The sequence below is a fragment of the Chanodichthys erythropterus genome, chromosome 18, assembly GCF_024489055.1.
Source record: "Chanodichthys erythropterus isolate Z2021 chromosome 18, ASM2448905v1, whole genome shotgun sequence".
Classification (NCBI taxonomy): Eukaryota; Metazoa; Chordata; class Actinopteri; order Cypriniformes; family Xenocyprididae; genus Chanodichthys; species Chanodichthys erythropterus.
Genome location: NC_090238.1, coordinates 16,937,011 through 16,962,986, shown reverse-complemented (window position 1 = coordinate 16,962,986; position 25,976 = coordinate 16,937,011). Strand labels below are relative to the sequence as shown.

The window sequence follows — 25,976 nt, the reverse complement described above, 5'->3', positions numbered from 1 at the left end:
TTTGGCCGGACGGCCAGCTCTAGGAAGGGTTCTGGTCATCCCAAATGTCTTCCATTTAAGGATTATGGAGGCCACTGTGCTCTTAGGAACCTTAAGTGCAATAGAAATGTTTTTGTAACCTTGGCCAGATCTGTGCCTTGCCACAATTCTGTCTCTGAGCTCTTCAGGCAGTTCCTTTGACCTCATGATTCTCATTTGCTCTGACATGCACTGTGAGCTGTAAGGTCTTATATAGAAAGGTGTGTGGCTTTCCTAATCAAGTCCAATCAGTATAAACAAACACAGCTGGACTCAAATGAAGGTGTAGAACCATCTCAAGGATGATCAGAAGAAATGGACAGCACCTGAGTTAAATATATGAGTGTCACAGCAAAGGGTCTGAATACTTAGGACCATGTGATATTTCAGTTTTTCTTTTTTAGTAAATCTGCAAAAATGTCAACAATTCTGTATTTTTCTGTCAATATGGGGTGCTGTGTGTACATTAATGAGGAAAAAAATTAACTTAATGATTTTACTAAATGGCTGCAATATAACAAAGAGTGAAAAATTTAAGGGGGTCTGAATACTTTCCGTACCCACTGCACTTTTAATATTGTTTATCTGTATGTACACTACTGTTCAAAAATAAGATTTTTGAAAGAAGTCTCACCAAGGCTGCAATTATGAAAAAAAACCCCCAAAAAAACAGTAAATACTGCAACATTATGAAATATTATTACAATGTATGATCCTATCACATGATCCTTTAGAAATCACTCTAATATACTGATGTGCTGCTCAAGAAACATTTCTTATTATTATCAATGTTGAAAACAATTGTGCTGCTTAATGTTTTCGCAGAAACTACATTTTATGCAGGGTGCTCTGATGAATAGAACGTTGTTTGGATTTTTAATTGTTTTTATCCCAAATATGATCATAAAAAAGAATTGATCAATAACATTTTCATTTAATGCTCATAACTGTGCAGCAGATGATATCTGACAGATAGTAGGGTCTCACCAATCCACCAGCCTGTTCTCCAGGGTCTCTCTCTGCTGGATGGTGCTCAGGATGGGCTCGGTGAGAGGGGTTGACTGGGAAGGCTGTGGGGGAAATGCCGGGCCGTGATACAGAGCAGCTGGAGGAGACGGCAGCCCGTTGAGCTCTATAGGAGAGTCTGAAAGTCCATCGAGTGTTTCCTGAATTTAACACAGCATTGAGGAAAATGAAGTCTTAGCAGTTTTATGATATACATCTGCCAACATAAGGCTTTCTGAAGAGACTTATTGACAATCCATTACTGCAAAAATACCCCTGACAGCTCACAAGATCCGACATTTAACTTTCAACGCGAATGACAGCAAATAAAAGTGCACACCGTGTGGTAATGGCAAACATATGTTAGTATGAGCACAATTTCACAGTGGTCATTACAGTCTTCAGAGAAGGGGAGGCTGGAGAGAAAGGGGGACGTTTGTCTTGTATAATTCCATCGCTGGATCTGCGAGCCAGCTTTCAACATTTCGGTCATTGGTTTGGATAATGTTCAGATTCCTTTGGCCCGGACTCAGGGAGGTCTGTGTAAGGAGCGATTAGCTCATTTCCAGTGGCCGGCCGCCAGAGAAAAAAGAGAGAGAAATGCATTCTGCCAGTCGGGCGCTGGGCCCGTTTGAAGTTTATGGCTCCATCAGAACTGGCCGAGCCAAAGCTGAGGCACTGGAGACTTGGAGGAATGACATTTTAGGAGCTGGCAGCGATTCATGCCTGCAGTCCAAGAGAGAGAGCCTGTTCACCGAGGTCTGGACTTAAGTAGCTGTGGCCTTTATTTGGTCGTTGGGAAAACTACAAGTGGGCCGAATACATGCCAGTCCTTGAAAAAACACGTAATTATATGCAACTGCTGCGCAACACGCTTGAATTTTTATTGCTCTCAATCTTTGGAAAATGTTTATATTTCTGGACTCATAACTCCGAAACTTAATTGCCATTCAAACAATTAGAGAGTCGAAATAAAAAAGCCAGTAGGACTTTTCATGAAAATCTCTCTGATAGGCTGCTATGGTCTTCTGGCAGGTTGCAAAGTGCTTGGTCTCTAGGAATGAGTCATGTCACTCTTTCAATGCAAGTCTGTGGGATTTTTTTTTCACCAGTTTTATTGTCTACCAGATAAAAATCACTAACTTTAATAAGCTGCATGATCGGTAGCACAAATAAAGACAAGATTCAAACTTCTATAATGATTAAAATGTAATTATTTTTACTTTAATTATTCACAATTATAATATTTTATTATTTTAATATATTGACACTACTAGTTTGGGTAAATAATAAAAAATAAAGCAGAAGTACCAAATATATCTTGTCTATATGAATATTGTATTGGAAACGGGGGAATTAAGAGTCAAATCTGAAAACCACTGAGATAAAGCCTCCAATTGGCAGACAACCTATGACTGAATGAAGAAAAATGCACAAAATATACATGCTAACAATGAGTTTGAGATGATGCAAACCTTTCAAAATCCAACCAAACAAATCTTTATTCTAACGGAAAGCATCTGAAAACAATTAACACCTTCAGTTCTTCGATGCAAAACAATTTCCTTCCCCCGCAAAACCTCTGTTAACCAGAGATCAGATTCAACCGAGCTTCATTTGTGGATGATGTTCCCTCTCAGACCAAAAGGGGTCACTGTGGAACAGCTCATGTGATTTTAAGCGCAACCCCCTCCATGATTCTTTATTCTCATTATAAACACTCTTTTTTCCCAGCACCTTCCACAAAAGTGTGTGAGAACAACACAGATTTGCCTGCTTCCACCTCCCGTCTAATGACTGCTATGCTATTTCGGTGCAAACTGACGCCTTGCCCTTGTACGACCGAGCAGGAGAATCGGCCTGACGCCCCTTACGCTGGGCTTCCTGCACTGCTTGTTAGTGGCAAATATAAGGAACTTATGTCACACTTATGTGTGCATGCATGAGCAAGTCGTGATGCGAGTAGAATTCCTGAACGAAAAAAAAAAAAATATTGGCAATATGCACCACACCCCTTCAATATCAATTCACTGAAAGGCCAATTTAGCAGTGCACATTGTAATTAGATTTTTTCTCAAGCCCATGAATGATATTTTAAACTCTCATTCATTCTCTGGTCTTTGTTAATTAAAGAAAACGATGTTCTCCTTCACCCTTTGGCTCTGAAAATCTCATTATTGGAGCACTGAGCCATTGATGGCCAATATATCCGAGTAGGAGGAGACGTGGAGAATGGGCATTTGTAGTTGGGTCAAAATGCAAATGGGAGTAGGAAGCAGGAAACGGTGGATAGGGGCTGATACCCTCAGGGTGGACATCAGGCTGTGAAATGACCTTTACGTTACAAGCTGGAGTGAGTGTGTGGGTTGAAATGTGCTTTTAATTGAATGTACCTGGCTGATGTCGGCTACGGCCAAGAAATTGGTTCCGGGAAAGATATTTTCCTCCTGATCTTCACCAGCATGCGGTTCCTCGGCGGCCTGGGAGGCAATGATACAGAGACAGAGGTCAGGAAGTAATTCTGTGTCTGGAAATTACAAAATTGATCAACAACTGAGGAGATTAGATAGTTCTAAGTGTGTGAGATGATAAGGATAATGATGACAGGCTGAAATTAGAGATGATACTTGACCATTAGATAGCGTGGATTTAAAGTTGCAATGAAATGGAAATTCAGCCAATGTATTTTTTGAAAGCATATTATAGATTTCATTGTGAACGATTAATCCATAGATGTGTTTCATAAAAAAAAAGACCTCGTAATGTTTAATCAAATGCCATTTGATGAAACGACAGACTGAAGTATGCTAAAGCTGCAAGCTCGCATTCATCTACCTCAATTTTTGAGTGCAACCAACGTTAAAATCTATTTCACCCATACGTACAGTACATTCATTGTATGTGTTTATTTATATGGAAAAGAGGAGCGTGAACATTCTTCAAAACATCTCCTTTTGTGATTCACCAGAGAAAGAAAGTCATACAGGTTTGGAAGTACACAAGGGTGAGAAAATGTTGACAGAATTTGTCATTTTTAAGTAAACTATCCCTTTAATTGTCCAAAAAACCCACCATGTTCTGACACGGCTCCTCAAATGGCGGTAATCGCAGACGTGATGCTGATCACACACACATACATAATACAATAAAACGCTGTCTCATCAACCAATGTCATATCCTCCGATCTTACAAGAGATATTCAAGAGTGTCTTTACATGGTATCCCTACAAAGACTCAATGAATCATTCAGTGCAAGGACATAAACTGTAACTGTTTAAGAGGTGTGTGTGTGTGTGTGTGAGAGAGAGAGAAAATCACGCATCAGTTTTCCAGGTCTTTGCAGCTAAGCCTCGTCTCCATGGTAACGGAGAGAGCTGGTCTGCTCATGTGAATGAGAGGTACGGGCGTGCTGAGTACGCGAGACAAAAAGTGTTATACGCAATGTCTTCCTAAAGCACTATAATAGATTTTACAGCTCTTTTCTCACAATTTTTATCATTTATAAAGTAGTTTTTGTATTTTATCCTGGATAATACATGATGAAAAAGATGTTACATACAATTATTACACAGCTCTCTGGAATACATGCTTATTAGTCAGTCACAGCATTCTGCTCTCATATTTATAAATAAATCAATAAACTTTCTAACACTACTGTTCAAAAGCATAGGGTCAGATTAATATCTCATGGTATTACTGTTTTTATTGTATTTTTGATCAAATAAATGCAGCCTTGGTGAGCATGATACTTCATAAATGTTAAAAAAATAGTACAGACCCCAAACTTTTGAACAATTGTGTTGCTGTGTTAGTTATATCACTCTGCAATCTCTTTCTGCTTACATAAAATAATTTCAACTTATATCAATATTTCATTTACATTTATTTATTTAGTAAGCAGCTGTGTAACAGGCAGGATAAAGTACAGTCAGTCACAAAATAAACCTCGTCGGGATGACACAAGATCATTCCTGATAACTCTATCCTAGTTTATTTTGTGACATTACCCCTTACTTATGTTGTGTGTGTGTGTGTGTGGAGTGACTCCATCGGAGCTGAGGAAACAGACGAGACTGCAGCAAACGTGCTGCAGTGAGCTACAGAAACACAATATTACTCACTATTCTGTTCACACACAATGCACACTGAAAATAGCTGGAAATGAAAAGTGCAGCTGAACTGCAAATTAAAGGAGTTTACACATTCTTTCTTCTGTGGAACATAAAAGGAAGGATTCAGGACAAAAGGATTCAGTTCACATGGTTTGATTCATTCATGAGTCTGATGTATTTGGACTGATCAGAACTCACTGACTCAGTGATTCAGTTGCAACAATTAATAGTTCACTAAACAGAAAGAAAAACTCCTGAAAAGAAAGAATCAGATGACTTCAGAGGACTTGATTATTGTGATTGAATCCACTTTTAAGATAATGTTATGGTGCTTTTTTTGTTCCATGCAGAGCTTAACATTAACACCCGCCAAATGCGTGTGGATTTCAGCGGTGTAATGCAGTCACTCCTACTCGTCAGGTTGAATTTTATATATAACATACATTTTTCAATTGTAATGCCTTTTAAAAAGGCATCTGAAATAATAAACTAAAGTGCATGTGCTTACAAAAAAAAAAAATTGATACATATCCATACTGAAATATCTGAAATGCTTCCAATACTAATTTTTCACAGAATAGATACACAATACCAGCTGCGCTTTCTTACTCTCTCATCTCTTCGACAGCAAACCCGCCTCCCCTCACTCACTTGTTTCATTTGCTCTGGATGAATATTGTTGGTGTTACAGGGCTAGGATTCCGGCATGGGTTAATTTGACTCATTCCCGCAGATTTTGTGCTCACATCCAAAGTGTGCGCACACAAAGCTGCCTCTCAGTACCAAATTGAGTTGATTTTTTCGCTACTTATTGCACTTAAATAGTAAAACGCACACAAAATAATGTCAAAATGCCAGTCTTGGCAAGTATTCACAGTCGGTTATGTTTTAAGTGAACATAAACAGATGAGAAAGAAAACGCATGTGTAACAGTATAATGATATAGTGTGTCAGGTCTTACAGTGACAGCAGCCGAATAATTACAATTTTGGCCAGTAAATGGCTAAGTGGCTAGTAACTTTGGAAAACCACTAGCCACAGTGGCTGGTGGGCAAAAAAAGTTAATGCGAAACCCTGGTCCCATGTAAGAAAGAAAGTCCTACAGGTTGAGTAGTCGATGACAGAATTTTCCTTTTTTCATGAACTATCCCTTTATGTTTGTAAGATCTACAAAAATCAATCTATCACAATATTTTCTCAACGAACAAAAGTGGGCTTTGTAACAGTATGAACCAGTGGTGACTGCAATGCACTCAAAATGTCAAGTCTCGGAGGACGGAGATATCATATGTTTTAAGCACAAGCACTGTGAGACTTCTTAGTCATATTTCATTCCCTCTGTTTGACAGGCCTCGGGCCTGGTGGGAGTGAAGTGTACGATTTAAAACGTTTTGTGAGAGCGCGTGTGAGTGTATGTCCTTGCCTGTGTCTTTGTGTGTGTGGGTGGATGGAGTCTGGGGTCTGCCAGTCTGATGAGTCAAGGGCATTAACTGGGCACAGACAGAGCACTGAACGCAGCCATGCTGAGCTGACAGACCAGAACACCTCTGCCGAGCTTCATCAGACACACAAACTGAGGGGAAGACGCATCCGTTTACACACACACAAATACATAGACAATTGTCCAAACCTTTAAGAATGTATTATTTTTATGTATTTGTTTTTTTTAAATGCAAAAAAAATGATATTTATTTACTTATGTAAACATGTATTTAAAATAAAATAAAAAAAACTTTTTTTTTTCAATTAAAGTAAGTACTAGTAGAAAATATTTAGAAAAGCGTGAACAATAGTACTCTTAAACTGGACACTAATTCTTTACAATTTTTTAAATGGTCTACAGTTTAAAAAAATATGATTAATACATATTTATTTATTTATAATTTAATTTATTTATTTACTTATATAAAATGTAAAAAATGTATTTTATATATATTTAAATATATTTGATTTGATTTGAAAGTATATAGTATGCTGCTCAACAGGACACATTAACTCTTCACAATATTCTAAAGCTTTATGTATTCCTTAAATTTAGTGAGAATGCGACTAATTGTGAACTCGACTTGAACTCGACCTGAACTCGAAGTCAAAAGAGCAAACGCATCCACAAGTTAACTCAACAGATTCTAGCTTAAATGTATAAGTTTCTACGGTTATTTCTGTAGAGCTGTAATGATTACTCTGATGCTAACAGCGGTAGGCAGACCACAGAGAGGCTTTGTCCTCCTAGACGTTTGCTCAGAATCTGCTAACGAACCGACAAAAAAGCAACGGAGCTGCATCTGTTGCCTAGCAACCAGATGTGAATGGCTGAGGTCGGGATTGGAGGAGTAAGAGCAGAAAATGCTGGCGGCAAAGTCCCCCCTGAAACATTATACATTCAGCTCCATACACACACGCAAACGCACACACCTCATCCATCTTCATCCGCTTGGGCAGGTTCTGAGAGCACGAAGGCGCATGCATGCACGACTTGGCAAAAATCAATGGCAGTGCGATGAGAAATGCAAACCTGGCCCTTATAGCACTACAGCATACTGGAGCACAGCCAAAATTTAATGGCATAATATCCATCCATTCTCAGAACTGAGCCAAGACAGCTGGTGTATAAAATACACACACACACACACAAGCAAATGTACATGTTAGAGGACGTTCTGGGTGTATGATCAATCTGAAAGCCTGCAAAACTATAAGCTACTGCTCTGGTATAAAATTGAGATGGAATTTGGAGTAGTGCTGCTAAGGCCAAGCAAACCATTTCATTTTCAAATGATAAGGGTCTACTTAGTGTTGTTGGTGATTTGGGAGGCTTTACATGAATCGAAGGTGGAGGAAGGTTGGTTTCGGCTGGAATTGATGGTGTAGAAGAAGCTGGACTGCTGCACAGATCACTCTCAATGTTCACAGCAGGCTGGACCTGCAAACGAAACACAAATGTGTTTTAATTAAAACACATTTGTGGAATAAAAGCTACTTCAACCTGTAGTAGGAAAGTGAAACTGTCCAATGTGTGATGCAGTTTGTCTCATTTTTATGCCCCCAAAGAAAGTGAAATACTGTGAGATGTGACAAAATCAGCGAAACCTGATGGACAAAATCATTTGAAAATAAATATACAGCTATGGGGAGTGGGATTATTGGACCAATAGCATTTCACTGTGGGCGGAGCTATGCAGCATGATGCAACAAACACAGTTTGTGGTTGGTAAGATTTATTTATTCCTGTGATGTCAAAGCTAAATTTTCAGCATCATTACTCCAGTCTTCAGTGTCACATGATGCTTCAGATATGCTGATTTGCTGCTCAATGTTGACAACAGTTCTGCCACTTAAAGGTGCCCTCGAATAAAAAAATCTTGGCATAGTCAAATAACAAGTGTTCAGTACATGGAAATGACATACAGTGAGTCTCAAACTCCATTGTTTCCTCCTTCTTATATAAATCTCATTTGTTTAAAAGACCTCCGAAGAACAGGCGAATCTCAACATAACAGTCGGGGTGTACGCCCCCGATATTTGTATATGCCAGCCCATGTTCAAAACATTATGAAAGGCATTAGACAAGGGCAGCCAGTAACGTCTGGATCTGCACAGCTGAATCATCAGACTAGGTAAGCAAGTAAGAACAATAGTGAAAAATGGCAGATGGAGCAATAATAACTGACATGATCCATGATAACATGATATTTTTAGTGATATTTGTAAATTGTCTTTCTAAATGTTTCTAAATGTTTCGCATGTTGCTAATGTACTGCTAAATGTGGTTAAAGTTACCATCGTTTATTACTGTATTCACAGAGACAAGAGCCGTCGCTATTTTCATTTTTAAACACTTGCAGTCTGTATAATTCATAAACAACTTCATTCTTTATAAATCTCTCCAACCGTGTAGCATTAGCCATTAGCCATGGAGCACTATCAAACTCATTCATAACCAAATGTAAACAATATAACAGTATACAATACTCACAAAATCCAATGCATGCAAGCCGCATACATGACGAACACTTTGTAAAGATCCATTTGAGGGTTATATTAGCTGTGTAAACTTTGTTTATGCACTGTTTAAGGCAAGCGCGAGCTCCGTGGGCGTGGAACACGAGAATTAAAGGGCCACACACCCTGAATCGGCTCATTTATAATGATGCCCCAAAATAGGCAGTTAAAAAAATGAATACAAAAAATCTATGGGGTATTTTGAGCTGAAACTTCACAGACACATTCAGGGGACACCTTAGACTTATATTACATCTTTTTTTTTTTTAAAGTTCTAGGGCACCTTTAAATATTTTGTGGAAACCATGATACATTTTTTCAAGATTCTTTGAAGAACAGAAAAATTCAAAGAACAGCATTTATTTAAATAAAAGAAAATTGTGTAAAATTATGTATTTACTGTCACTTATGATCAATTTATGTGTCCTTGCTCAATAAAAGTATTCACTTCTTTAAACTTCTTTTTTGATAGCGTCAATAACAAGCAAACAGAAAGAAAATGTTGCTCAGTACTTCTGTTTTATTACACTCACTTGAGCATCTTAATATATAAGTCTGTATAGAAATAATGAAAAGAATATTATATTTATTGTTTTTAAAGCCACTGATCAGTAGCACACAGCAAATGGGTCTTTTGTGAAAGCACAATGAGCGTGTGCTGCTGCTGCCCCGCATACGTAATACAATACGTACTGCATACACACTGCAAACAGAGTATGTGTGAACCTGGTGTTACCTGTATTTTGAGCCGTGGGGTCCGTTTCATCCTCTCTGACTGAACCTCCAGTAAGATGGTGTTGGGTTTCCGAATAGCAGGAGCAGGTTTTTGTTCAGGAACGGTGATGGGAGTGAAGGACGTTGTAACGGTTGCTTGTTTGTCGCTAATGACGACCCGTGAAGGCACTGGGGCCTGGCCGTCCACTCTAGGCTTACCTAAAGAGATACAAGGAGCAGTGCTTGATGATCTGGGACTGTAACCAAAAGGTTAAAGATTCTATAACAACAAGTTGCAATATGAATTGCATTTCAGAAAGTAATGACATGTGAAATCGATTTTGCATAGCTTGAAGCGCTCTTGTACATTACAGTTTTGTGCAAGCAAGTTGCTTTGGATGAAATATTACTAAACAACTGCTTATTTACATTCCTACATACTCAAAAAAGAAAAAGAAAAGTCAGTTTTTCAGGGATTTGAGATAAATGAATATGTCTGTAGAGTGAAACATTACCAGGACAACAAATGGTGACATTGAACACAAAGTCTCCATCCCCCTCTTTTCCACAGGATGCGTGAGTGAACTAGCAATACACTTCGGCAGCATAAATGCGCCTCTGCCAAACCCCTAAAGTGTGCACATCCATCGCCCTGATGCAGCGCAGATAACATCAACACGCTGTTTACAGGCAAGGGCACAACGTGACCCCAATACTCACGCAAGAGGGATATTAAAGACAGAGGCACTCCTGCAGATGGAGCCCACACACACACCTACTCATTACTTTATCTCTCACCGCACCGCAGAGCGACTGTAAAGGACGTCCACGGTACTTTAAAGTGCCGTGTCAGCCCAAAACACATTCACACACATCTGGCCGAGCGGGAGGCCGATCTGGCAACATGATTGGCATCTGTTCTGCAATGGGACCGTGAGACAAACAGGTTCAGCCAGAGTGCGCTAGCGTAGGTTTGTGTCATTCCAGTTCGTAGGAAAGCAGGTTACGGACACACATGTCCCATTACATAGAGATGCGAGTCTGGCCTCGGCACATTAACGGCAAACGAGGAGGCTGACATTAGCATAAATCTGCTGCGAGCGCCGCAATCTGTTTTTCCCAGCCTTCCATGCAAAGCAGGGGAAACATAAGCTTTACGATTTCCATAATTTGGCTGAAGGGCATCCAAACAGTGGCTCAGGAGCAAGAAGCACTGACTCATCTGGAATGCACAAATACTTCTGATAGCAAACATGTGGGCTCCGCCGAAGGAAAGCTTGAAAGGAGGCGTTTGTACTCCAGAACCTCAAGAGAGTGAACGCTCTGAAATGCGAAACCAGATCGGACAGATTAGCTCAATGATGGACAGTAAGAGATGCTATTACGGGCTATTCACAAACCAGAGAAGCCGCAAGGCATGCAAGGAAACAAAGACCCAAACGAAGGGACAGAATTCACAGCTCCCAGAATGCTTGGGAATAAGTCCAAGAGTATGTAAATCATTGACTTTACCGGGCCTGAGAACACTGCAGCAGGAGGAAGATGGAGAGAGCGATGATGAGATGATTATAACAAAATAAATGCACATAAATATGTGTGTGCACGCCCTGCTTCTGCAACCACATGCAATTTCAAAGCAACAAATGAAGTCACGTCTTCACCACTGGGGCTACCACCAGAGCAATTTCATCTACAATCAATAAAGTATAAGAATTCACCTCAGAGACGGCAAGACATGGTGAGCATAGGCTGCTCAAAGCATCTCTGGCATGCAAAAGCGGCAATCAGTGAATTACAAGTCTTTCTTTATCAATACTACATTTTTGGGGTTGTGCACAATTTAGAAACTAAATTAACAATGACTTGGAATTAATTTGAAATGAGGTTGCAAACATGAATTCTGAAAAGCAATTGAAATTAAAGAACTGAAATTAATTGACTTAAATTTTTTTTTAGACAGACAGACAGACAGACAGACAGAGATAGATGATAGATAGATAGATAGATAGATAGATAGATAGATAGATAGATAGATAGATAGATAGATAGATAGATAGATAGATAGATAGATAGATAGATAGATAGATAGATAGATAGATAGATAGATAGATAGATAGATAGATAGATAGATAGATAGATAGATAGATAGATAGATTCATTCCTGTGGGGAGTGGCCAATTCAATTCAAATTTACATTCATGAATTGAAAGGGAGCCAATTATTCAATTCTGAATCTTGCACAACCATGTTATTTATATAAAAAATAACAAGTATCATTAAAACTCTTGAGTTTGACTAAAAATAGTAATGCTGCTATAAACGGTATGAACTAACACTTCTCTTGATCGCTGCTGTGTTGATTCGACTGCCACTTTCTACTCTCTGCAGTGCAGAACTTGCTAAGCAGATTTGCGAAGAGCTTGCCTGCTGTCGTTCATGTGTAACTGTGACTCGGGGGCCGTCTGTGGATGAGCCGCACCGAACATCTGCAGCAGATGAAAGGCTCTCTCACCATTCCCATGGGGCACTCTGCAATCCCCACTGTCATCCCCGGAGAGTCACGGAAGAAGGGGAAATTAGGCCAGCTCTAATCTACAGCCCTCCAGAGACCCAGTCTGAGCCTTGCCGAGTCAATCCAATCCAGGCTGGGCCAGTCTGGACCCTCTTCTTCACAGATACCCCGCACACAACTGCCGAAGTGGCTGGGAAGTTTTTAATAAGAGTCTGGAACTTTCCACTTGGGTTTCGTTCACACATCCAATGTGACGGGAAATAGGACAGCCACGGGGATGACACTGGTGGATGATTAAGACGCCTTGGGAATTGCCTATACTGGTAAAAGATGCTTTTGGCTGATGTGGGGTATTAAAGAAGTTATTAGGAGATGCTTCACTTTCGTTAGATGAAAGTTAGACAGGTCTGATAGCTGCGATTTGGGGAATGAGATGGGGCCACTCTGAAATATAATATGTGTCTAACTTACTAAGCACTTTAAATAAAAAAAATAAAATAAAAAAAACATCTCTGCAGAGAAGACCAGCTTAGACTGGGCTGATGGATTGGTATAAGAGTTTTGGGCCAGTCTGGGCAAATATTAATGATTAGATCATCTGTGTGTGGATTAGCAGTATTTGCAAACATGGTTTTCTGTGATGTTCTGACCGTTATTCCTGCACATTATTCCTCCACTATTCCTCCTCCTCTTATTCTGTTGAATTCTTTTTATGTAAATATGTCAAGGTAATGCTATTAATGTTATCTAGCTGCCAGGAAAAGATGAAGTTTTATCAAAAATGTGAGAAAACTGTGGAAGAAAAAACTTGGAAGAAAACTGTTTAATTAAAAATACTTTCATACATAGGGATTAAAATGTTCCATTAGAGTATGTCACAATGTGAGGATAGAAATATTACTAAAATATGTTTTAAAAATGCAGAAAAAAGTTAAAAAGCATTATAATTAATAATTATGTAAATAAATACATAATGTATTTATATAAATATACTTTGTAGTGGGCCCGATGAAAATGGTGTAAAAAATAAAAATAAATAAATAAATAAATAAATAAATAAATAAATAAAAAGTATAAAACAAAATAAAACAAAACCAAAAATTAAACCCTTATTGTTAAGCTTTTACATTTTTTAATAACAAAAAAAGTTATATTTTTGGCAAAATTGGTTAATAAAGTGAGATTAAATACATAAAGTACATTTGTGTAATTTAATATAGTTAATTATTACAGGTTTGTGTAAAATTCTGAGATTGCATTTCACTGTTTTTATTAATTTTGAGGAATACTGAATGTTTTCGTGCAAGTGAGATGAGTAAATGCATGTCCACATTTGGTCTAGAACTACAATAACCATCATGTTCACACAGCGCACACAACACCTCTGCACTTTATTTCTCTCAACATGGGGACAGGAGAGCTGTCAGTCAATAAATGTGAAAAAGTAACGAGTTACTTATTTGAAAAAGTTACTTAGATATTTTGTTGTAAATTTAAAAAGTAATGCACTATTTTACTAGTTACTTAGTTAAAAAGTAGTCTGATTACATAACTAAAGTTACTTGTAATGCGATACCCCCAACACTGTGTTTCATGTTACATTTTAGCAACTTTCGGACAGTTATTCCTTACAAAGAAAATTCAATAATTCATCTAGCAGTGAAAGGAACTTCGATACGACTATGAAGTGAGTTGAGTGTCTATGACGGTGATCAGGGCCACTGCACTGCAGATGTGATTAAAGAGTCTTTGTTCACTTCAGCTTAGCTCAGATCAGAGGTCAGTCCAGCATACAGGCAACAGCCCACAAAATGCTGTTTCAAACATTACTAGGCCATTTTCCACCAGTTCATTTTATTCTCAATACCCTAGACCACAATTCCAGAAACATTTCAATACTGTAAACAGCTTTAGCCTATGTGCAAAGGTGCTTCGTCAGTGCCATTTTTTCATGTGATACCCTTAATTACCTCTTCAGTCCATTGCAGAAAATAACTATGGCAATTCAGCTGTTACCAAACTAATGGAACGTTTCGGCGCCAGGAGGTCATAATCCTCAAAAGGAAGGGGGTAGGGGATAAAAAAAAACTAATCAACTCATAATATGAACGCTTTCAAAATGTTTTCAATTGGCTATTTGCAATTACTGCCCTAAAAAGTCCCCTCGTAAAGCACAACGCTGTTTTCATACATATGGCTGTTCGGGCTAATAAACAGAATTACCTCCAACCGCACAAGGTCGGACCTGAGACAGAGCTTGCAGTGAATGGAAGTGGGAAAATGAGAGCGTAATAGAAAGGCATTAATGTCCCTGACAGTGAAGTGATTAAACGAGACCGGCATAGGAAAGCTTTTTAACAAGTGGAGAGGCAGTCGTAATTAAGAGCTAAACTCACACCGCTGAAATGTCGTCTAATTAAGTCCATTCTTTAATGCTGCCGCGTGCTCAGAGCCAGCCGGAGGAGAGACACTTTATGACTGCAGTATGTGGAGGATGCCGCATCCTTTCATGCCACGTTGGACGTCTTTGTTTCAGAGTTGTCAAAAGGACACAGTCATTGATCCTTTATGCATGTATGTCTTAAAACCTAGTTTTCTGATGCAAAATACAGCTCAGATCAGTTACTCATGAGATTACAATTACTGTACTATAAAAATAAACCTACAGTCATCCAAGCTGTCTTACTGAACTTCAAGACTGAGTTGGACTGGAGTAAAGTCAAGCCAAGACAGCTATGTTTTAGCTGAATCCATGCAAAAGAACAAGTAAAGGTAAAAAAAAAAAGCAGTAAAGGATCTCTAGCTCAGGTTTCATACAGATTTTTACCAATAATTTTCCAAGACTTTTCCATGACTTCTGATGCAAATATTCACAATCTTACGTTTCATGAAACATCTCTAGATTCACACATGTAAAATAAGAATAAAAATCCATGTTTAATTCTGCCAGAGCATGTCTTAAAGGCACAGAATGTCATTTTTGCCGCTAGAGGTCACATATTAAAAACAATGACAAAACAAAAGGCGCAGCTTGATAACACCGCGAAAGAGCGGGTAATGATGGGAGTTGTCATGTTCACCTCCACTGCTGATGAAAATCAATCCGAAGGGACTCACAAATCATGTTCATAGATAAGGTAATGAAATAAAGTTTTATAACCGTTACGTTTGCTCACAAGATTTTATTTCATTCTAATGAATTAGCTGCAAGTAATGTAATATTTATGGCAAATTACTACTCATACATGTCACTTTATTTGTCTAATTAAAAGGTGATTAAATTAAATGGTAACTCAGAACAGTTTTACATGTTCAAAACAATCAATCATACTAAAAGTACATTTGAACGTACTAACAGCATTTGCAAAAAAGGCTGAATTATTTATGTATAACACATACTGTATTTAATTACACTGCCATTTATTTGTTAAAAAGTGTTAGGAAATGCCACACAGATACTAATCCTTGTTTTATTTATCCTCTTGTCCCAAACTCTTCTTGGGTCATTTGATTCAATGCGTTTATTTTTTTCTCTAAAACTTTTCAAGGCCTGGAAATTGCTATTTTAAAGTTTCCATGACTTCTTCAGGTTTTTCATGACTGTATAAACCCTGCTAGTTGTGGTAATAGTGGCTTACCTAAAGGTATGGCCATGGGAATGAGGTAACCTCGCACTGGAGAACCAGGCTGCTGCTCTTGGGCAGGATCACTGGGGCTGAACAGGAAATGGGGCTCAGAGACTGAAGGCTGCAGGGCAGGAACACCATCTACAAACTGGCTAGTTTGGGTTTTAGATGACTTCATCTTCACCCCTATATGAGGGAATGAAAATATATTATCATGATTGTTTTTTCAAGTTTGTTCTTAAGACAGTTTTACAATTACTAAAAGAAAGAAAGACAGGCAGACCGTTAATCATCACTTCTAAATGAAGGCCTTAAACTCACCTTTGACGGTCTCTACTACTTTAGGTCGTTGAGGTTTGGATTTTGGTGTGGGGGAGTTGAATCGAAGGTAAGGGCTTTTTTTGAGTGTGCGTCGATGACCCTCATAAAGAGCTTTTCCATACAGTCTGGCCAGATACTCCTGATCATCCTGAGATTTTAGCACAACCGGCTAAGAAGAAAAACCAAATTGGATTAACAAACCGTGTATCAAGATCTAACATAACAAACATGGAATTTCATAATATGATGCACTCATATGTATGATACTTATGGCACATTATACAAATATACACTCATATCTATAGGAAACATAAGAAACCATAAGTTTATTATGGTAAACAATAAAACATAATAACATAATAAACCATAGGTAAATAATATCAACCTATCCATACAGTTATGGGAAATTACTACAACACTATACATTTATTATTATAATTTATTTGATTAAAAAAAATAGTAAAAACCATAATATTGTGAAATATTATTACAATTTAAAATAACTGTTTTCGATTTGAATCCGTTTTGTGATGCAAAGTTGAATTTTCAGCATCATTACTACAGTCTTCAGTGTCACATGATCCTTCAGAAATCATTCTTATATGCTGATTTGGTGCTCAAGAAACATTTCTTATTATTATCAATGTTGAAAAAAGTTGAGCTGCTTCATATTTTCATGGAAACCATGATATTTTTTTTTATTTTCAGGACCATAAAGTTCAAAAGAACAGCATTTATTTGTAAAAAATAAATGTCACTGTCACTTTTGATCAATTTAATGCATCCTTGATTAATACAATTTTTAATTTCTTCAAAGAAAAAAAAAAAAAGACCCCAAACTTTTTGACCCCAAATATATATGGTAAACATGGTACATTATACTACTGTTCACTGATACTATACTATATTAGGATACATTCATATTGATATACTATACACACACATATGATGACTGCATGCTATAATACTGATCAGAATGTGTTTAAAAAGTAGAAAATCATAGCTTTACTTATATAAAGCGAGGCATAGCCGTAAGGATTTCATTTCGTTTCATCTAAAACGCATGGCAACCCCAGAGTGTTGAGAGCAAAATAACTTTCAACCTCTTGTAACTGTGTGCTCTGTTGTCTGGATTGACTGCACCTTTAATGATAGCAGCAATTAAATGCCTGATCGGCCTCCACACATAGTAACCTTCAGATAACCACTGGATGTGTTGCTAGGTTAAGAATCATCCACACAGACACCGGGCAACGCGGACAGCCATTAACAGGACCAGGCTTGTGCCAAACACAGATAAGACAAGCCTGCCTCTCGTCTTCTTACTCTTTATTTTTAGCAAATTAGTGTCGGGGCAACATATGGGTGCTCAAAGCGCCTCATTTAGAAAAAATGCTACTGAGACGCAGAGAAGTACTGAGCTACAGTGTTTACATCCAGATGGGCCATTTTGGGAGTGTTGTGAGCTTGTCAGGTCATGGTGATAAGTAAACAACACATACAGGATTAAACATTGCAAACAAACAGGTTAGAAGATCCTACAATTCATTATCAGTTTCAATATAACAGACAGATGACTTGGACCACAGCCAAATAGCCAATTATAAAGCTCTCATGTCAAATAATGTTAATAATAATCTGCTGCCTAGTGCCTATTATGCAGAATCCTAACCAAAACGTTACAGTAAATCAGTGGTTTTCAAACTTACTGATGCCAGGGACCCCAAAATATGATGTTTCTTTCAAGAGGGATCCCCTTCACATATATTTTAGCCAATATATGAAGTAAGAATACATAATTTGAGATGACCAACACCTATGAAGAGACGGCGCCAACTCCTGCGAGGATTTCAGAAGACGCAATCATCTGGATCAACATGCACATTGCACAATTTCTATATCCTAATTATTGTTAATGTAATTCATTTTTCCAGGAGCTCATTGCTTCTACGTTCAGTTAAACTGCTAACAGTGATTGTAAATTAATTGCCTAAATGATTACATTATTTGCTAACTGCATTCTTTAAATTGTAATGTTGACATGCATTCTCTGTAACGCTGCTTTGAAGCGACATTTCAAATAAATGTGAATTGAATTGAATTGAATAATTTAATAAGCATAAGTAGCTTTTAGAATAAGGTTTAATATCTAAATGGCATGTGTGAATTTGACCAAAATTAGGTATGTTATTTTAAAGCCTACTATCTGGAATAGTCAGGATTATGTTGTCTAGGCAGGCAGCTCATTGGTATTGAAACAGAGCTTTAATATTTCATTATCAGGAGTTTGGTCCGTCGAATGTGTGAACACATTTTGAACAGCATTAGATAATACTGATATAATCCTTCTCACCGTCTCTTGCTTCCCTTCAGGTTTGGTTCGAACAGAAAGAGTGGGTTGTTTGCTGTGTGCCAGTGTGCTTTCTGCTTGTGTTCTCACTAAGCCTCTCAGAGAGGTTTTCTTGTCTGCCGCAGAGGCTTCACCTCCCCCTCTTCCTCTTCCTCCCCCTCTCGGACCAGCCCCACGTCCGCTCCTGCTCCTCTGGCCCTGCTGCACCACTTTAGCGACTGCAGCATCGTTCCTCTCTACAATCCTCTCAGAGTTCTCCCTCGCCAGCTCATCCTGCCAGGAGGGGTAAAGGAGGACGACAAGACAAAGGGAAGGAGAAAGAGACAGAAGACCTTGTAGTCAGAAACACTTAAATGTGTGTTTAGTGCTTGGCAAATAATATAAATGCAGAAAATTTTGATGTGCTAGATGTTGCTTATGAATTAAAGCTTGTTTCCGCCTCAGAATAAAAAAAAATAAAAAGTTAATTTGCAATTGTATATCGCAATTTGACTGTTATCACCACTGCAAGTTTACATGTCACAATTCAGTCTTTTTTTTCTCACAATTGTGTTTATTTCTTAAATTTCAGACTTTTTTCTCACAATTGTTTTTATTTCTCAAATTTCAGACTTTTTTCTCACATTTGCGATCAAGTTATAAACTCGTAATCGTGAGTTACATATCACAATTTTCACTTTTTTTCCTAAGGTATGGTAATTGCGACCTTTTATAATCTCTGACATTTTTCCTCATAATTGTGAATTTATATCTCACAATTCAGACTATTCTTCTCAGAATTGTAAGTTTATAGTCAAGTCACCTTTATTTATATTGCACTTGAAACAATACAGATTGTTTCAAAGCAGCTTTACAGTATAAACCAGTTCAGTGTTGATTTAGTTTGGTAAATTGTATCAATAATGGAATGAGTTCAATTCATCTATGAAGTAGGTTTGGAGAAAACACTGATGTCATCATCCAGCTCAGTCCAGTTCTCATCCAATAGTGTCAGTGCAATCAAGTCAATACGCTTATTCAACTTCACTGTGATGTTGGGCATCAAAGTACCGCGAGAGCGATTCGAGAGCAGTCCGCTGACTCAGCCAGCGCAGCTTATCCAGAGAGGCTGCACGAGCTCCGATGACGACACATATGAGCCACGATTGGCCGGATTCACTGCATGACAACGATCATGTGTGTTTCGGGTTTATTCTGACACCTGGTTCCACCAATGTTCACAAATCCATGTTATATTGTATTGTTTATCAAAATAAAACAGACCCCACTTTGTGCTTACACTGTAAAAAATGACCGTGATTTTAACAGTAAAAGACTGTAAAAATGCTGCGGTGAAAAACTGTCAATTGGTTTACAGAAAGTTTCTGTCCTATATACGGTGAATAACTGTAATAGATCTAACGGTACATTTAATGTAATTTTACGGTAAAATACTATTAAATTCACAGTTTTTGGAAGTGAAAAATAACAATTCATTGTAAAAATTACAGTGAAAATCCGTAAATTGACATTCTCACAATTCCCTGCATGACACTTCACATTTGATATATTTTCGTTGAAATAACGTTTTTTTTCTTAGTTTTTCTCATTTTTTTCTAATCAGTTATGTACATTAGGGTTTTATGTTACATCTAATGTTAAATTAATGTTTATTGCATTTTTAAAATTTCATGCATGTTACCATGATGGTGTTTAGTGTGTGTGTGAATGAGACTGTGTGCACCTTCTATATGTTAGTGTTGTCCTCCTCAGCTTGTGGAAAATCTGCTTGTGATGAACTTTGATTCATCATGTGACTCTTAATCACCACTGTGTTTGGTGACTGTCAGTGTATTATAAAGGTACAAAACAGATATTAGTACTTCATTAGGTTGGTAAATTAACATTATATCAGTTAATGAAATACGTTATTTTACCGTAAATTTAACATTTTTTTATTTATTTTTTACGTTGCTCCTGATTTTTTTTACGGTAAAGTTCTGGCAACCACAGCTGCCGTTTTTTTTACCGTAAATTTTACTGGGATTTGTTTTACAGTGTATGTTGAACTTTATTCTTGTACAAACATATGCTGTATTAATCAATACATAAAGTATTGAATGAAAGCATCTCTGAAACGTCTTTGTATATGACAAATTTAACATTTAATTCACTTCACCTGTGATAAAGTATGCAAACACAGCACGAGTGTCACTATGGGAAGCAGAAAATGTCTGACTTTATGTTTCTGTTTTCAGCTCCTCCCCAAATGCAAGCAGCAACTCTCACCAATCGGTTACATCCAGCCACAGCTGTAGTCGAACACACCTAAAACTTTTGCCGAATATTAAGTGTCCCCAACTAAGCAAGCCAAAAGACGATAGTGGCAAAGAACCCAAAAAATTCAAATTGCATGTGAGATAAGTCGTAATTACCTTTTTAAATTCCATGGCGGAAACAAGCTTCCGTATGGGATTTTTCAACCGTTTTTATTGTCTGCCAGGTAAATAATCATAACCGTGATCACTTGGAAAAGAAATAGCAGACCTCTGCTCAAAGCCAAGCATAAGCAAAACTAATGATTATTCAAATTATTTCCCTTTTAAAACAGTATTTCTGAGAACAAAGAACAGTGACAGATTGTGCAGAAACACCAGATTGTATTTGAAGGCAGAAAAAGAGACAAAATCTTTCAGTTCAGCTCACCTGAATCTCCTTGCTGAGTGTATTGATCCAGGCATCAACTGTCTTCTTTATCCTCAGCTCTTCACGGACATCTCTACAGGACAAGACACATGACAGGTCGTCAACATCTTCAAAGACACAAGAGAAAACTATTCATCTAAAAATTTGAGCGCTAAAGATACTTTTCTTGATGGAAAAGCTTGTTGTATTGCTCTAGACATGTTTAGTCATTTTATTGCTTTGCACGGTAGAGGTTCAGGGTCAATTTTCAGCTACTTTTAAAGATTAATTCACCTCGAGCCGTGAATTTAATTTGATATTTGGAAGGGAATGGACAAACAAATGTCCAATCATAAGTTATATTGGTAAATAAAGCCAAATTAACAGAATCTAATTAGATTGATGGTGTGCAGTGTATGAAATAGGGATTTAAATTGCTGTTCAAAAGTTTGGGGTCAGTAAGATCTTTTTTATTTTAAAGAAATTAACAGGCCTAATTTTATTTAGCAAGGATACATTAAATTGATCAAAGTGACACTAAATAATTTCTGTTTCAAATAAATGCTGTTCATTTGAACTTTATCAAAGAATAATAATAATAATAATAATAATAATAATAATAATAAAAACATTACAATAATAATAAAAAACAACATTGATAATAAATGTTTCTTGAACAGCAAATCAGCATACTAAAATGATTTCTGAAGAATCATGTGACACTGAAGGCTGGAGTAATGATGCTGGAAATTCACTTTGCCATCACAGAAATAAGTTACATTTTAAAATATATTCAAATAGAGAACTGTATTACTGTATTTATAATCAAGTAAATTAATTTATTCATTTCAAATCACATTTATGGTTTCAAAAGTACTAAACACATTATCCAAACAATACATCTGAATCCATGTGATTTAACTTGCTGCGAAATGTATTTGGAAAAAAAGCAGTCATTTATTGGCTGTGTATTCCAATAGCTTGTTATTTATTTAAAAAGAAAAAAGAAAAAAAGAAAAGCTATTGATATCTGCAAAAATTCTATATCAGTTCATCACTGGATTCATTTCAGTTCTTTGAGAGATATTTACCTTTAAACGTGCAAGTGAAAGCATCCAATCTTCAATCATAAAAAGAATTTCTACATCTTCTAAATGAACAGAATGGATTGGAAACCAGCAATGCCGTGCAGTGCATAAAATTTTGGCATAAACAGGGACAAATACACAGTTAGCTGGACTTCTGCGAGTTGTTTTTTTCACGCCTTGAGTGTCTGAGGTCCCCAATCCCAATGAGGGACGACATCTGCAGGCAGAGCTAATCTAAATGTGGCACACTGCGTTTAAAGACGCAACAGTCTTCCAGCGTTTCTCCGCTGCACACATTATGCTAATGCCCTGCTGTCTATTGGCCTGTTAGCCCATCTCTGCAACACTTATTGCACTGTATAAATCACAGAGATGAGGAGACGAGTGACAATCCCAGCATGAGCATGCCATCCAACTGCTGCTCCGAACCACCAACAGCCAATGTATCTAAATCTTCCTCTTTTCATCTCTGAATTTCTGCTCAGAGGGTTTATAAGTTAATTAACTGAAAAAGGAAGTGCGTGCTTGTGTGGGTTTGTGTAAGGACACACTAGAGTTTATGCTATAGTATGTCAAAAACAACTGCAAATCCACTGAAGGGATGTCATAAGGACCTAAAGGTAAAATGCAAGAGTTTCTGAAAGTGACCGTGTGACCATAAGATGAGAAAACTAAGGATGCGTGCCACTACATATTTTTAAAACTGCCTGTCTTAAAGCTGATTTTTTTTTTAAACTTGTAACAGCATGTTAGAAATGTAACACTCATGGCAGGATGCTCAAAAACAGAGATGAGACAAGATGCAACAATCAATGACGTTCATCTAAATGTGTTTGGTTATAGCAACAATCATTTAAAGGGGAAGAATTTAGAGACAATGTTTCAGAGAGGATAGCTCAAGCACATCACATTGTCAGCATGCTAGTTAAAGTAGCTAAAAAAAATAACTAAATAACAATAATACAAACTATTTATTATGAAAAATAATACAAATTCTATCAATAATAATATTAATAATAAAAAAATGTTATGATGTGTGTTTATTTTTTTATTTTTTTATTTATTGCTGAAGTAAGCATTGAACTTCTTTTCTTCTACAATCCAGAATGGCAGCACAGCTGAAAGGTTTGTTTGAGCTGAGCCCTCTACTGTACAGGCGTAAATATGCTTTACCTTCAGCCTGAGGCTTATTCAAGGGCCTTAACATTTGCCAAAAATAGAACCTTGGTAAAAAACAAACAAGCAAGCCCAGCCCAGCTGTGAAAAAATAATGCAAAAATTAACAAAAAACATTACTTTCCATAAAAAGTAATGCTAATTGGTTACTTTTTAGGGAGTAATGCAATATTGTAATGCATTACTTTTAAAAGTAACTTTCCCCAACACTACATACAGGTGAGAAAAATATAAATATTAACAATATATTGTAAAATATATATATAATATATATAATATATATATAATATATAATATATATATATATATATAATATATATATATATATATATATATATATATATATATATATATATATATATATATATATATATATATATATATATATATATATAAAATATATATAAAATATATATATATATATATTTATTTTAGGGCTGTCGATTTAATGCGTTAAAAAAAAAAAAACAAACAAAAAAAAAAAACTTAAAATTAACGCCTTTAACGCACTTGCCCCACTCCAGACCTGGCCATCTGACATTTCATACAGTTGATTGATGACAAATATGATACAGGAACTCAGTGCGTGATGGAGCATATAGAATGTAGATAAAATGTCCCTAAAATTCAAGTTTTTGTCTCATATTTTCATCACATGACTTAAGCAATATAACACAAGTAACAAGCACAATATCACATGAGTGCTGTTTTTCTTTCCAAAATAGCACGAGTGCAAATGTAATACTGATTTTATACAAGAGTTCAATAAATTAGAGGTTAATACTTTGTTATTTTAGACATAGTATTGTCTGTTTTGCTCAATTTTGCCAACGAAAATATTAAGACAAAGCAGAACTGTTTGACTGAGAGCAATCAACACACAGCGATGTTTCTTTTCTGATTTTTTTTTTTTTAAACGAGGGTGAAACCAATTATTTAATGGACCATTCATAACAAGAGCCATTTACTTCACTCCTGAATCAATCAGCCATTTGAACGAATCGAATGAATGAATGAATGAATGAATGAATGAATGACTCAATGGCTGCATACAAAAACCTAAGCAGCTGACTTGTAAGGCAGCATTTGTGCACCTCACGAAACTGATTTCGGTCAGACTTCTCAGGCAGCGTAACAGTTTAATGATCTACAGCAAAATAGAGCGAACTTTGTGAGAACTAAACAAATATTTAATTACTACAGAAGTAATTTCTCACTAGAAATGACATCAAAAGTGGAAAATGTTGGTCAAAAACATACATTTACACACAAACTGACCAGCAAACGCAACTTTCGGAAGACATCTTTCTTTTTGTAGTTCAACTGTGACAGAAAGGAACGCACAGGACTGTGGGATGCCAAAGGCAGCAAAGGATACATCAATGCTGCCTTCAAAAATCAATCAGATGAAGGCACTGTATCTCAGGAGAAAGGAAGTGAAGCCAACAATGGATTTGGAAATGCCTTGAAATGTGTCCTCCAAGGCAGCATTTTTCAGATTTCGGACACAGCCCATGACTTAATCATTAAGACATTTACATTCTTATTTAGAGTATAATTTCATTAAAAAAAAAAAAAAAAAAATCATATTCCCATATTAATTATAAAAAAACAAAACAAAAAAACATTAAGGTATAGTTCATCCGAAAATGCAAATTCAGTCATAATTTACTCAACCTCATGGTGCAAAAATTCATTATAAATTCTATGCTGAATCAAATAAAATATTTCTTTCTGAAGCTACTTTTTGTCTATTTGATGCTTTACACAATAATGACTTCAAATTACCGTTTGGGGGTGATTTCTCAGCCAAATTTGATGTGTGATTAATTTGTAATTACTTAGATTAATTAATCACCACATTATGTAATTAATTAGATTGAAAATTTTAATCGAATGACAGCCCTAATTTTTATATAAATAATAACAATAATAATAACTGATAATTTAGTCAACTTCACTAATTAACTAGTCGGTTATTCATCAATACCTACCAATGATCAATGAGAATTTCAACCTGACATTGCTTTTTTTCATCAAAACCTATCAAATGTCAGATGTATAAGTGTGATTAGGAAGAAAGTTTAGATTGTGATACTGCACAAACAATGCAACAAAGAGGAGCCTCCCAAATGAGCCAGAGCCAGGTAGAGATGCTGATGCGAAAGAAGATGTTTCAGTGGCAGAGCAGCACAGATTCAGCCTTGCTGAGCCTGGTCTGAGACCTACAAAAGCTGGCCATAAAAAACACAAAGAGAACGAAGCTCTACTGATCCTTACCCAACATGCAATGGACCCTGTCCACAAACACTCACACACACACACACACACACACACACACACACACACACACACACACACACACACACACACACACACACACACACA

General features: G+C 36.9%; 1 protein-coding gene across 2 annotated transcripts in view; it reads right to left on the bottom strand.

Annotated features, from left to right (window-relative positions):
• The window catches only part of kiaa0586 (KIAA0586 ortholog), a 152,013-nt gene that overhangs the window by 55,994 nt on the left and 70,043 nt on the right, over positions 1-25,976 (bottom strand). For both annotated transcript variants that reach the window (XM_067367071.1, XM_067367072.1), the window contains exons 13-20: positions 21,346-21,418; positions 18,664-18,933; positions 16,311-16,479; positions 16,002-16,175; positions 9,874-10,070; positions 7,957-8,058; positions 3,417-3,503; positions 1,006-1,184 (exon numbers count right to left, since the gene is read on the bottom strand). In XM_067367071.1, coding sequence (XP_067223172.1) covers positions 1,006-1,184; positions 3,417-3,503; positions 7,957-8,058; positions 9,874-10,070; positions 16,002-16,175; positions 16,311-16,479; positions 18,664-18,933; positions 21,346-21,418 — 1,251 coding nt within the window. The remainder of the gene's footprint in view (positions 1-1,005; positions 1,185-3,416; positions 3,504-7,956; positions 8,059-9,873; positions 10,071-16,001; positions 16,176-16,310; positions 16,480-18,663; positions 18,934-21,345; positions 21,419-25,976) is intronic.